The following is a 14,818-nucleotide window of genomic DNA, read 5'->3' as shown; positions in this document are numbered from 1 at the left end:
TGGCTGCTCTCCAGCCACTCTGTGCCCAACCTGTAGCGCTGCAGGGGGTTGTTGTGGCCAAAGTGGAGGACCCAGCACTTGGCCTTGTTGAGCCTCATCTCGCTGGAATCAGCCCAACTCTCCAGGCTTTCCAGGTCCCTCTGCAGAGCCCTCCTGCCTTCCAGCTGATCAACACTCCCCCCCAACTTAGTGTCATCTGCAAATTTGCTGATGGTGGACTCAATAACCTTATCTAAATCATCGATAAAGACATTAAACAGAACTGGTCCCAGCATTGATCCCTGGGTATGTGAGACCAGTTCTTGCTCCACTGTTGGTCAGTCCATATTTCCATAGATGCCATGAGGGACAATGGCCATGGAGCAGACTTTTGCTATGATCCAACATAGGCTGAGTGGTTTTGTGTGTACACTGAGAAAGCTATTTCCTACATTTGGTAAAGTCTCAGGTACTAAACACCAGTGGAGCAAGTAGGCAGAAAACATATTGCTGCTGAGGGAAATCATGGCTGAGAGAAAAGGAGCAGCATATTGTCATTCCATGTCTCATCTTGTATGAGCACGATTTGAGTCCTCAAGTACTTTTCCCATTGCTTTCTGCAATGACTTTTGGCCATCCCTTCCTCATGAAGCTGCACACTGGAAAGAGGAAGCAGATCTAGATTCCTCACCAAGACCAGAGACCCTAAAGCACTCTTCGAGGTCCTTCCCAGTTACACATTTGTTTTACCAAGGAGGTTGATACACTCTAAGCCTATTTAATCCTGTTTCTAGTGGCAGTCAATTAGCAATCTCTCAGAGATTGCTCTTGTCAGGGAGATGACGGGATGAATGAAAGCAGCGCCATTCACCCCACTGCAAAGTATCAACTTACCACCTCTGTATTTTCTAAGAATAAATGCCACTTCTAGTAATAAGTCTGTAACTTCTTGCTGCTGTTCACCAGATGGAGGAACCAGCAGACGCTGAGTTTGTTCCCTCGTGGTCAAACAATCTGCCATACAGCCCAGTGCATGTTTCCTGAGACATCCCCAGGACGGCTCTGTTACTTCTGGTCATGTTTCCCAAGCTCCTGGTACAATATTGAGGTTTTCCACTGGAATCACCTGGCACATTTTCACTCTTCCCTGAGCAACAAAGTTATTCAAACCGCTTCTTAATTTGTCAAAGCCTTTGTATCGGTCACTTGTCCCGAGAGTCTGTGGGCTGTGTCCTGAACTTGAGCTAATTACATACAAAGGATTAGTTCCTTTTCTTGATGCTTGTTATTATTTTCATCCTTCACGAGCCATTTTTCTGTTTCAGGATCAACATTCTGTGGTAGGCCAGGGAGCTGGCCCCACTCCAAGCTCCAGTTCTTGCTCAAATCCAAACACTGGAAGTGGTTACATGAACTCATCCCAGCAATCATTGTTGAATCAGCAGCTGATGGAAAAGAAACAGGCTCTGCAACGGCAAATGATGGAGCAAAAACAACTCCTTCTACAGCAGCAGATGTTGGCAGAAGCTGTAAGTTTTCTAATCCCTTATTTTACATGGAAAATGTTGTCAAAAAACAATAGAAAAGAAAGTTAAGATGGGGAAAGAAAGCCCCCTAAACTTTGAGGTTGTTTTGGCAATGCCTAGAACTTCAAGAGTGTGCCTCATATTTTTCAGCACTTTGCTAAGCCCTTTTGAAACTTTCTTCAGTCTGTATGAAACAACTTAAATATCCAAGCTACTGTGGTGTCATTACAAGAACAGTCCAAGCATATACTTGATTTGAGGCATATGGAGATTGTCCATGGTTTTCTTTGCAAGATAAGCCAACATGCACTGCTAAACTACTTCAACCTCAGAGGAAAGTTGACTTCCAGGCTCTTTGACCCAGGCAGTATGGTGTAAAGTGCCTGTGTGTAAATGAGGATGAGGTACACTGATTTTGGGTTTCAACACAAGTTATGTGCTCAGCTGGGATCATACATGAGTCCTCCTTTCTCCATTTGTCTTTTTGCATTTCCAGATACCTGGAGTCAATTCTTCCCACTCCTTTGGTATCTGAGAGACCAATTGGGAGTTACTGGTCCTTTTATGAAGCATGGGGGATTCTACAAGGAAATATTTCTTGCCTTTTGGTTTATGCAGAAGAAAAAGGAACTTTCACGTCAGCTCTATGTGATGCAGTTTTCTGTCAGAATATTTAGCAGAACAAAAAGTTAATTGCTCAAATAGCTTCTCTTAAAAAGAAATAAAATAGGAATTGAAAATACTCTACAGAATGTGTTTTTTTAATCAGCTTGACTTTGCTTTTGTATCGTGTACACAGAAACGCACAAAAAGCTTGCCTACAGTTTCTGCATGCATTGCAGGGATTTCCTGGGAGATAACTTGTCTTTCTTCTTCAGAAGGGTTCAGGTTTAGCAGGATGTAAAAACAAGCCTTAAAATTCTTAATCAGACCCTTCACTCCCATCATGCATTATAGAAATGCCTAAACACCACAAGAAAGGGTCTTTTCCCAGTGTTTTTAAGTGCTCCTGGGAGAAGAAAAAACATTTTTCATTAGAAGGTCCATTTGCCTGCTCTTTCAGGCAGAAGATCCTCAAATTACTCTGTTGGACTTCCATCACAAACCAGGGCCCGACTTTTTCACACTGATGAGCCAGCTTGCCATTCTGGCAGCTGAGCATGAAACCTGGGCACATTGTGCCCAGGTGTGAAGCCTGCCCAGCAGCTGCCCAGTAAGGGGGTGTGTGCACCAAATTCACAATTTCCTGCCATGAGGCCACGTGTCCCAAGGTTTTGTTGCTCATGGGCGAACAGTAGCACTCTGAATGCATCAAGTCACACTGATGCTGATGAGAGATTGGCATTGACTCTGGTGCCTGCTCTTTCCAGATCTTTATGAACACAGGGCAGCTAGTCAGATTTCAGTTCAAGGACTTTGATTTCTATCTTCCTCTTACCACAGACATGTCCCTGCAGGCTCAAAATAAAAAAAAAAATTCTCCCCAACTAATGTTTTTTTCTGCAATCTTTCCCTTCTGTCATTGCCCCAACACTTGTACTCCCAGTGTAACAGGAAAGACAGCACCACACACATTTACGGGGAAGCACAGGGCATTGGTGAGTGGCATGAAAAACAGCCAGCACAGCACCATCCTTGCTACACCATGTGTCCTGCTGTCATCTCTGCTGAGGGGAGATGAAGTGCAAGAACAAAACTGATTTTTGTGGTCACTCCTCCAGTTTAGGAGGAAGGAGTAAGTGAGGAATGGACATGACTGTGGATGGGGATGATGAGCTGAAGTCCTCTTTGCCAGCTGTGCATGCTGAGAGAACTATGTGGGTGAAACAGGCTGATAGTCATTGACACAGCCAAGGAGCAGGTGTCAGCCTTTGTTGCTCCCCAGCTGCACCCTGGCTGTGTGGGTTTTTTGGGTTAGACGTGGGTGTTTGCTCTGTCTCTGTTCTTTCAGAGAAAGCACACCTAGCTGCACAGACAGGGAGAGAGCCATGAGGAACCATCAGGCCCCTCTGTCTGATCAGCATGGTGAACAAGACAGGGTGTACATCAGAAGATACTTTGTACTGCACTGCAGATGTGGACAGTGTTCTCAGAGGCTGAGAAACTCTCAGTGGTTTTAAGGAAAGTTGAACCAGTCTCAAACACTCTGCAACCAGCAAAAGGTTTTTTATAGACTTTAGTGGGTGATGACACAGTTTCACAGGTGCCTCTGTGGACCAGACAGGGTGAAAGTAAGAAACACTTGAGATTTATACATATTGAGACAACAAAGAGATGGGCAAAACACAGATACAGGAAAGCATAAGAAAAAGCAAATTAATGCATTTCTACTCTAATCCTCTAGGAGAAAATAACTCCACAAGATCAGCTGAACAGACACTTGACACGTCCACCACCAGATTATAAAGACCAAAGAAGGAACGTGGTCAACATGCAACAAGCAAACCAATATCCCGGTAAGTGCCCATGGGCTCAGTGAAACTGTTTCCTTCCTTCCTTCCAACTGGAAGACAATCCAGAAGAGCCATGCATATACAGATGACCAGGGCATGATTTTCTGGATATCCACTTACATCACCACAGAGGCAGTGGTGGGTGGTGGCTGTTGCTCTCCTGTGCTACTTACCTTACTGTCTTGCACCACTGAGAAGTGCTGATGTGTGATCTGGTGGTTCATCCAAGCTGATACTGCCTCTCTCAGACATGGGGAGGAAGGGGTTGGTACCCCTCCCATTAGCACTGTCTGGGGCAGAGGTGCACTGAAATACTTGATGCAGAGGTGTCCTCTTGACTATGCAACCTCACTCCATCCAGATGCTTCTCTCGTGTATGTGGTACATTTTGCTTCAGAGACTGAGACGAGAACCATCCCTCCCTTTGAATGGCAGTTCTTGTACAGTGTGAGAACCCTCATACTGATTTTTAAGTACTTCACACGGCACCATCATGGATGGTACTTTTGGTCTCTTTAATATGCCATGGTCATGGCCTTACTGCTGGTCTAGTTTCGGAAGTGCAGGCCTGCCTGTTTGACTTTTCATGCCGTTCACCTTGCTGGTTGGCTGGAGGCCACTCAAGAGAACAAAGGAAAAAATGCTGAGGAGAGAGAGGAGGTGGGAGAAATGCAGCAGATGGGATCAAAGGATGTTCTTTATACTGCAAAGTGCCTTTGCATGTAAGTATAAAAAGGATCCTTTGCCTTCTAGTATCATTTTGTATACAACACACTGAAGAAAAAAAAGATGGTTTGGTGTTTTGTTTTTCCATAACTGTTGGCTCTGCAGATTCAGCCAGTGATCTGAGTCTTTCCTTCCTACCTGTCCTTTCTAGCAAAACTTTTTCATCTTCTATTACGATTTTAATGAGCTCTGAAGTGAAGCTGTTTCACATGGCACCCCTCTACCCAACCTGCTGACCATGGGACCACCAGCACAGCTCTGTGGGGAAGGGCCAGGCTGGGCTGCTCAGGCAACATTCAAGCACTCCTTTGCTTTGCTTCCAAGTTCTAGCAGTGATAAGCTTGCTGCAGGCTGGAAACTGCTGCTGGAAACTGCCTCTTTCTAATGGACCTGAGTGTTTATGATCTCCAGTAAATTTCCACAAGCATCCCTGATGCCAGTGTAATAGCCGATGATGAGGGCAATGCTACAGGGCAGACAGCACCCTGCTTGCTGGCTAACTCCTGTGCTCCCAAAACAAATGCTTTGGCAACCCTGGCAGTTTGCTGGGGAATCTTGTGATTTGGTGTGTTGTTTAAAGGCTCATTCCTGGAATCAAATGATTAACTGAGACTCTTGGCTTTTACTTAAAAACATTCCTTTTCCAGCCTGAGAGAGAAAATGGAAGTGACTGCAGCCACATCTGTAAAGGCTCCAAAATGAGTAGATCACCATTGTTATGTGGTGGCTCTTGTTGTTGTTAATCTGATGGACTCTTTGTCAGTCTTGTGGTATTTGGAGTCCCATCTGCTGTGTTTGAAGCATGTGGGACTGGCAGCACTTGTCCATTCAAATCTCAAGTCCCTGCTGAGTGAACCCTGGGAGGACAGCAGCTTTTTAGGTGAGCCTCAGAGAAAGGGCTGTTCTAGGAATTTCCAACAAAGCTACCAGATGGAGTGATTAGGAAACTCTTGCATAAGGGAGTAACAGCAGGGAATCTGTTCCCTTTTTCTGGGAATAGCTCTGCTCAGGTCAGGGAAGAAGAGACAAAAAGCTAAATAAAATAACACCAGGGCTTGAAGAAACTTGATTAAGCATTTTATTCCTCTATGCTTTTCCTCACAGTGCCATGTCATGGCAAGAAGCAGGTGAATCAGGTAGGGAAGACTTTTCTCTGAATCACTGTAGCCTGGAGTGCCCAGCTGCTGTACACTATGCTTCTGGGTAAGGCATTTCTTCCCGTCTGGAAGAAATCAGAACAGAAAATACTTGTGTTAAAAATAAAATCATAAAAATAGCAATACAAAGAAAGAGGAAGCTTCGTCTTTTGTACAAGTACAACCCATGTCCCATCCACTTATATTTTTCAGAGTGTGGCATTTGCAGGAGCACTGAGGTCTGTTCAACAGCTGGCAGGGTCACCCCAGGAGGGGCTTCATCCCAATGACAAGTAAAGCAGCTCCTCAAACTTGTAGTTCAGCTGGAGGGAGGAAACCATCTCTCTCCAGCTTGGTGTTCCTGGTCTTTTGAAATGCCACTGAATTCTGTACCATTCCTCCTCTTTGATAGCAGCATAAAGGAGCAAAGAATCAGGGGCCCCATCCCTATCACCCCTGCAAAAAGACTGTAAAATCACAGAAAGGTTTGCGTTGGAAGGAACCTTAACAATCATCCAATTCCAATCCCCTCTTGCCCTGGGCAGGGACACCTTCCACTAGACCAGCTTGCTCAAAACCCCATCCAACCTGGTCTTGGACACTTCCAGGGATGGGGCATCCACAACTTCTCCAGGCATCCTGTTCCAGTGCCTTACCACCTCTGAGTAAAGAATTTCTTCCTTATATCCAATCTAAGCCTACCCACTACCAATTTAAAGACATTTCCCCTTGTCCTATCACTGTATATCCTTGTAAAAAGTCCCTCATCAGCTGTCTTGTAACCCCCTTCAGGTACTGGAAGGTGCTAGGTCACCCCAGAACCTTCTCTTCTCCAGGCTTAACAAACCCAACTCTCTCAGCCTGTCTTCACAGGAAATGTTACAGTAGTTCCAAAAACGCACAACCCATCAGCAAAGCCAAAAATAGGGCTAATTGTGTGGTTGCCTGCTGAGCACTGTGAGAATTTGATTGTCCCTGTGGAGCTAAAGTCAGGTGGACTCCCATAGCATCTCCTGTACCAGGACCTGACCAGTTTGGGGACTGAATTTAGGTGCTTAAGTTAGGACAACATAGTTCTTAAGGCAATTATATTCTCTACAATTGTCTCCTGCTTAGAGCCAGCTTGTGGAACAGGCTGCCTCCCAGGACAGGGGGGAAGCTTCTTAATTTATGTATCTATGTTTATATTAATTTGGAACAAACATTCTGGTTGTGGAGTCACTCTCAGTGTTAATAATGATTTGGGAAGAGTTAATTTTTAAGTCCTTAAGGAAAAAAAATGAATCCTTTGCATCCATTACTAAATGGAAATAGCATATGTATAAAAATAATGCAGAAAAGGCAGAAATATATGATTTTTTTTTTCTTCAGTTCCACTCTGAGGGAGCTGAACATCATTATGGTGACATTTCAACAGGAACAGTATATTAAACAGCTGTTCCTAAACACAGACTTTTAAAATATGTATGCACATGATTTGTCTTCAAGAGTTTTAAAAGAGCTGGCTGAAAGGTTCTCCAAATTTTTAATGTTACTTCCTACTTAATCTTGAAACTCCAGACTGCTAATGCCATGACAAAAATTAAAGAGTAAGTAGGTTATTGTAGCCCTAGTGACCTAATGAAGAACTCAGCAAAACTACTTGGGAAGCAGATACAGCCTGAATAATAAAGAATAAAGGAAGGGGATATAATTACTGTCAAACAACATGGACTGATATGAAAGAATCTTTTCAAATTTACATGGTATTTCTTGTTCAGATAATGTCCTATAAAGCATCTGACTTCTTACTGCCAATTTTTGTTAAGAAACAAGAGTGACACAAAATCAACACAGCTCAAAAGGTAATCGCTGACAGATCTCCAGATATCACTGTGAACAGGCTGTGTGATTGGAACTGAATGCACAAACACTGTCCGAGACAAGGCCGAACAAGAAAAACAGAGCTTACTTTACATCCATATTGGAGATGTGCAAAAGCTATTACTGTGACCAGCAGTGATGCACTGCTCTGAAATCAAACATCGAAAAGAGCTTCGAAGGACCAAGGGACTGGAAAACACGCCACTCACTGAGACTAAAGTATTTGGAGAATGCGGCAAGCATGACATAGTCTTGAAGCACCTGTGTGGTAGGAAGGAACTGATGATGAACCACCTGATAAAATTCATCACACAGACCAATATATAAGATTCGATGATAAAGTTAAAGTTAGTCGAATTGTCTGGTTTTGTTGTATGTATGAAGGATCAAACCAAGGTGGTGTCCCATGCCCAACAATTGTTAGTAGTTGGTATCTATGAAATAGAAAATCTACAGAATCGTATGTTCCTTTCTCTGGCAGAGGGTCAGGGAATTCCCGAAATGCAATGGTACCTTGGTAGCCAGCCCATTCAACAGCTTTTCTCATGCTTTGGGAGCCACCCAAAGTGATACGAGAATTTAGCTTGTACTGTGCCATGCGGCAAACATTTCCTCAGCTGACCCACACATTGTGTGAACAAACATCTTTCGTTAGCCTCGAACCTGACTTCTCAAAGCTGTGCTTCTCGCAGGGCTTGTACTGGAAGCAACAGTAGCAAAGGCAAGTAAGCTATGGAGCAGCTGATTGTGCAGAGAGCGTTCTCCACAGTGCCATCTACAGCAGCTGTGTTTGGAAAACGGTTGTCTTCAACCAGCCTCTCAGGGATTAATTCAGTCTTGCACTGCATAAGCAATCAGCCTACAGTGACATAATTGATTTACCATGGCCTCGAAATAGAGACTACGTAGCCGCAAATGTGCTACAGAAGTGAGCTTGTGTCCAGGTTTGGAGGCTGAAGGCCTCTCTTCTTGTGATTCGTTGGCGGGTGTCAGGTACAGGAAAATCCTCCAGTGGGTAGAATTAGCCATGAGTGGTACATTTGTGCCAACTCATAACTCATAGTTTTCTAATGCACAAAAGGTGAATTTCATGTGCTGCAAATGCCAGCATATCATGTGTGATTCCCTCAGCTTCTACAGGAGCAAATAGCCCAGCTGGAAAGGGAGTTTAGAAGGGCATCTGGGTGGGACTCCCCAGGTAGAACACTAAGTCATGTTCTTGTACCTACTCTGCTGCCACATGGGAGGACAGGCAGGTCACAGACTGGGCTGAACTGCTCTCCCAGCATATGGCTGCAAATGTGTGAGCTGCGGTCTCGGCTCCCACTGTCATCTGGGACAGGTATTCCCGGAAAGGATGGATACTGCTGCTGTAGGTAAAAAAGGAGCCTGATGATGGTGCCTGTAGCTCCCCATTGTCTCTAGAGGGAGCCAGGATGAGCCATGCCCTTTAAGGAAGTTCTTGATCTGTGATCACTTAAACAGGTTTTGTCCTGTCTAAGGTGACTAGAATTTCCGTAGAAAAAGGCAGAGAAGTCTTCTCTCCTGCCCAGTGGTTCAGTCTGTCCTTCCCAGCTCTAATATTTCTCTTACAATGAGTACTAGTTTTGGCTCATCTACTGTCCTCTGAAGGGATGGAAAAGCCACCAAGGGCTTCATATAGGCCAAACCACCCTTTGGATGACAGGCATCTATAAGGCCTTGAGCAAGTTCATGTAAGTCCTCTTAAGAGCATAGTATCTTCTTCAAGAAATTCTGCTAATAGAAAACTGGATTTTTGACCTGTTGGTATATGAATGACACAACTCATTCATGCACTCATGCTTGTTGTAACACTTTTATTTTCTCCTTTCCAGGTGGTTCGGCAGCTGTGAGCATGAACTCCAACAACATGTCCTTATCCAACCCAATTTCAACGCACAGCCTCATGCCCCAGAGCTCCAGTCTCATGTCCACCACCGCTGGAAGCCGAATGCCTTCTGTTCCTGCTGCTCGGAATATGGGCTGCTATGGGAACCTTCCCTGCAACCAACCAAGTGCATACAACGTGACTTCAGGAATGAATCAAATGCAGCCACACAGAAACCAAAATCAGGTTCTGCCCAGTCAGAATAACCCCATGGTGTCCCGACAGCAAACCATGACACAGGGAAACAATGTGACAGCTTTTGGGACGGGGTCAGTGGTCAACACTCAGCAAATAAGGCCAAGCTTGAACCATGGAGCAACAGGTATCCCTGCTCAACGGCCAGCCAATGTGATGATCACAGCTACTGCCACTGCCCAGAACTGGGCCCCACAAGAAGCTGCAGTGAAGCAGCAGGATGCACTGAAGCCTGCAGGGGTCCGTTTCCCCACTGGCACTCCATATCCTAACCAGTCTTTGCAACGCAATGTAGGCAACCAGCATTTTCCTCAGCGTGCACTGGCACCTCCTAACCAGTTAACAGCGGGAGTCCAAATGAGGCCCCCTCTAAACCCAATGCACCAGACTCTAAATGGACAATCTGCTGGCTCACTACGAGGGCTCAGCATAAGGCCTAACCAGCTAAGAGGACAGACGATGCCTACCTTGAATCAGCCAGGAACAAGTATGACACCGCCGTCATCTCTGCCATCAACCAGTTTCACATCTACCAACCAAAACTCTAGGGGTTACCAAGGAGGTGATCATAGTAATGACCTAGCATTTGACTTTCTAAACCAGCAAGGTGACAGTATAGGACCTGCGCTCAACAGTGACTCGGACTTCATAGATTCTTTACTGAAAACAGAACCTGGTAATGATGACTGGATGAAAGACATCAACCTCGACGAAATTCTAGGGAACCACTCATAAGTGACAGTACCGAGAGGGAATCAGATGAAGAGGCAGCAAGGACATTAGCTTTCTCTTTAGATGCCAACAACCTGCTTTATTAATTTACACTCCAGTAACTGGGCTGTTCTTTAAAATACCACATAGGGCAACTGCCTTCTTTGAAGAGTTGCTCTAGGAACAAAATCGAAGTCACCCCAGATGAAGTGATAGCATAAGTGATATTCCTGCCTGTCACAAAGGAGTGAGAATGCATGAGGGGTCTGTTCCCCACACCAGGGCCCAGCGCATTGCAGACTCATCAGTTCTTCTCACAGGGACTGTGGGGAAAAACATGTTTAGCTTCCCACACATGGAAGCACCAGACAGTGGTATGGGTTGTGGAACAACATTTCTCTGAGTGCAAGTAAGAGCCTAAGTGGTCCAGAGTTCTTCAGTCATCATGTTCACAGCCCTTAGCTTCCTTGGGACTGCAGCCCTGACAGCATCAAGCCCTGTGTAAATCTCATGGCATTACAAAAACTGTTTACTTCTGCTCCGTACAAACTCACATTTGCTTTCTCAATGATTTTATTATAAACCCTCTATCTTTTGTAGCACACAACAGGGTAAGTGGTCTTATCCAAGAGAAGAAGGAAACAGATCATCCAACACGTTACTCAGTGTGCTCTAGCATTTGCATTCTCCCTTTCATCAGTGCTTGCAGTGACTATCAGAGGATGCTACTGTCCTGCCAGTAACACAATCATTTTGGGCATTGAGGGAAATACGAGATGAACTATTACCAAAGCTCAGGATCCTCACTTTGCTACCTTGCCCTACCCCAGGGACTCCAGTGACTTAATGGAGAACTTGAGTGAGAAGGGTGCTTACGATATGACCCTCACTGACTACTTTCCCAGTCCAGCTTAGAGGAGGGCAAATGCTCAGCTAAGCCACTGTGCTCATTTTCATCTTAACCCATAGTGAGTGTCAGTTAGTTCAGCCCAGTCCTCTTCTATCAAGCAGGTTTACCCCAGAAGAAATGCCATCATTTTTGTCTGGGGAGAGGCTGTCATTTTGATTGCACTGCATTTTGGCTCCATCCTGTTTTTCCTTTGCTATACAGGGAGAGTTGAAAGAGTTCCAGTGATGGCCAAGGTCCCCACAGCCTCCACTGGGTGGAGTATGAGAGACTCTGCCCCTGAATCTAGCATGCATATCAATTATAGCTCACAGTAGGAGGCTCCTCTCAGCCACATCTGTGCTTGTAGATGAAACAGTTCGGGGGAATATTTTTGGGCACTGGACTAAATCATCTGTTCTGGGTTTGGTGATGGCCCAGCTAACAGTGCCCTGAGTAATTTCTGTGCATCGCTAGGAAGATATCCTGGGGCAAGGACCATTTCCATAGGCAGTTTGGAGCCACCTTGTCTTGAAGGCTAACAGAGCAGAGCAATAAGCATACAGGCAATTCCATACTTACCAAGGAACAGTCTCAACTGTGTTAGATTTTTTGCTATAGACTTGGTCAGTAAGGACATTAGAAGGATATGCTATGTCACTATAAAGCAGCTCCACAGTGATTCAGACAGGATTAATGGATGGGAACAGATCTTGCAATTCAAATGAAAATGCTGTTCTTTAAAATGATGTGGTGCGACGTGTTTCACAGCCTCCTCTGAATTAGCTAAAACTAGATGTGGCAAAGGAATACAATGCCTACGTTTGCATGCCTTGGTGCCAAGAGGCATTGCTCTGCCTGTGCAAGTGCTTTATTCATCCTTGTTAGTAGCAGTGGGATGAGGAGACTATTTGACAATAGCCTCTGCACTTATCTGACCTATTTCTTGAGAGAGGTTTTAATAAGGCTTTTCCAGTCAGCTCACCCTGTCATTTCAAATGGGCACAATTTTTCAAGATGTTTCAAGAAGCACCATCACACAAATGAGCACTAGCACCTCCAGGAAAGGTGTAACATGGGCATTTAGTTAGACATGCCAGTTGAGGCTGTTCATTCCCAGAAATGTTTGTCGTAAGAGGGACAAGAAAGCCTGCTGCAGAATCCCTTCTGCCATCCCAGCTAGTGATCCTTGCACACCCCTGCATTGTGTAACATGGTCACTCAGCTGCCCAGAAAGCTCCCTCTTCTCCCCAGTTTTGGCTGGGGAGTACGTGGTCCCTTTGATATATCAGTACAAATTTTTCCAAGTCCTTGAAGAGCTTTTCAGCTCAGGTCACTGGGGTCCCACCTAAGTTTGGAGAGATACAAATGCAATCTAACAAATGTGTCCCCTATAAGTCATGCAAAACTAGACTGAAATAGAAGCTACATGAGTTTGAAGCAGAAGGAAGATTGGCTCATCTGCCTCACACACAGGCACATACCCCATCTACAAGGGTGAACAGTGACTGCCAGCGCTCTGGTAGGAACAGACGACTGCGATGAATGCCACTAAGGCCGAGGCTGAGTTAGTATCACCATGAGCAATGGTGACTGAAGTCTGGTAACTTCAACTACCCTCACACACCATTGAAAAAGCCACCACTGGTTCCTGTATTAGGAGTAGACTGTTTTCCAGATCCTAAAATGATGTAAAAAAATTGTTCAGCTGAGGAGCTGATCCCAAGGGGTCAGGAGTTGGACTCAGTGATTCTTGTGGGTCTCTTCCAACTCAGGATAGTCTATGATTCTATGATACCATGTGGTGGTGGATTCAATGCTTAGTGTTTTCTTGTTGGCCTCAGCCTAGAGTGGAAAAGACACTGGGCTGTGAGTGCCATACCTGGGAGCAAAATTTCATCCTGTCTTAAGTAAATTCAAAAACGGTAGAGGCCATGTCCAGTTCTGTAAATATAAGCCTGATGCATTTGAAATGCAAGCTTGTAAAGACTTTTGCAACCAAAACTTGAATCCAGTATCATTTCTTCAGAACACTTGTATCTGAATGGAGCTAGTGTCTTTTTTCTCTTTCTTTGCAATGGCTAAGTGCACTACCCTTATAGTCTATTTTTCATCATTGACCGGGCACTCTTCACAGTATTGGGTTGTAAATATAAAGAATTATTTGTTTTGTAAACTTTTGTAAAAACAACAACAAAAAAGTAATAATATTTTGGTAGGAATAATAAAAATCATATTATTTGGGTTATATTTATACATATGTGAAATAAATATACTATCACAAAGTTGTATTTTATACAAAAAGTCAACGGTTACCTTTTGTATTCTATATACAAAGTTTTGTATGATACAATTGTTTATTTTTATCTGCAGACTTCAACTTTGGGTTCTGGGGGAGGGCAGAATGGGATCATGGTTAAATAGCTGGGTCTGACCCCAAGCTCACTGAAATCGATGGAGTCTTTCCATTGCCTTCACAGGGCTTTGAATCAAGCCTTTAAATAACCTTCAGATATGTTTGACATCTGAAGCTCTCTGGAAACCTCAATATGAAAACATTCCAGGTTTCAAATTTTTTCCCTGAAAAAGGCTTTTATTATTATTATTATTATTATTGTTATTGTTATTATTGTTATTGCAGCTGTTGGGATGCAGGTGGGACCTATGTAACTGTCATGTCCTTGTTGCATGTATGTCTGCTTTATATTTTCCCCATATTATAAACCAGTGTTTCTCTATACAGACTGAAAAGATGCTGTACAGAAATGTTTGTGTTTATGCATTTTTACATGTGGCTGTATATACCTCCTAGTACTATGCAGTGACACTTATTTGACTTCATTTATTTTTCACCTAAACATGAATAGTATGTTTTTCAGTAGCTATCAAAACTCTGCCAATAAATCAATCAAAATTATCCCAAGTGTCTCTTTTCTTAATGTGAATTTTATATTGAATGTCACCTGCTGGTTCATCTGAGTAAATTAAAATTATGGTGATATTTTAGGAGGGGGGATGAGAAAAATGTTCATGTGGCAGCTTCTAGGAGCTCAGCCTGCCTCTTCACAAGAGAGCTGTGATGTTTTCCTAGTGACTGAAGACATGGTTTCATTACCAGTAAGGGTTAACAAGTGATGGTTAACAAAAATAGTATTTTAGCTCCTGGTGAATGGGTTGATAGAGTCTTGCAGCACAGCAATTTGCTCTGAGATCCTGCAGCAGTTAAAGCCGAGAACTGTGAACTCCCAAGAGTTAGGCACCCCAAGAGGGCTGGCCAGGTCCCCAAGCCCATGCCCTGCCCTGGATCATGCCCTGAAGATATCTGCCCCTCTCCCCTCACTAGCAGACACCCCTAATGAGATGCCAGAAATCAGGCAATGCCCTTCTTCTCCTTTCCTCCTTGCCTGCATCGCATTACACTTCATTCTAGCCTA

The 14,818-nt window shown here is 44.2% G+C and overlaps 1 protein-coding gene across 1 annotated transcript in view; it reads left to right on the top strand.

The window, feature by feature from the left end:
- MAML2 (mastermind like transcriptional coactivator 2) overlaps nucleotides 1–14,292 on the top strand; it is a 66,153-nt gene extending 51,861 nt beyond the window's left edge. Inside the window, exons 3-5 of the mRNA XM_018070922.2 lie at nucleotides 1,305–1,508; nucleotides 3,850–3,961; nucleotides 9,540–14,292. Of these exons, the coding sequence (XP_017926411.1) occupies nucleotides 1,305–1,508; nucleotides 3,850–3,961; nucleotides 9,540–10,522 (1,299 nt within the window). The 3' untranslated portion in view covers nucleotides 10,523–14,292. The remainder of the gene's footprint in view (nucleotides 1–1,304; nucleotides 1,509–3,849; nucleotides 3,962–9,539) is intronic.
- Nucleotides 14,293–14,818: the final 526 nt, after the last annotated feature.

This window comes from Manacus vitellinus, unplaced genomic scaffold (assembly GCF_001715985.3).
Source record: "Manacus vitellinus isolate BGI_N305 unplaced genomic scaffold, ASM171598v3 scaffold_2_pilon, whole genome shotgun sequence".
Taxonomy (NCBI): Eukaryota; Metazoa; Chordata; class Aves; order Passeriformes; family Pipridae; genus Manacus; species Manacus vitellinus.
The sequence above is the reverse complement of the archived record's forward strand: the minus strand, read 5'-3'. Positions and strand labels throughout refer to the sequence as shown.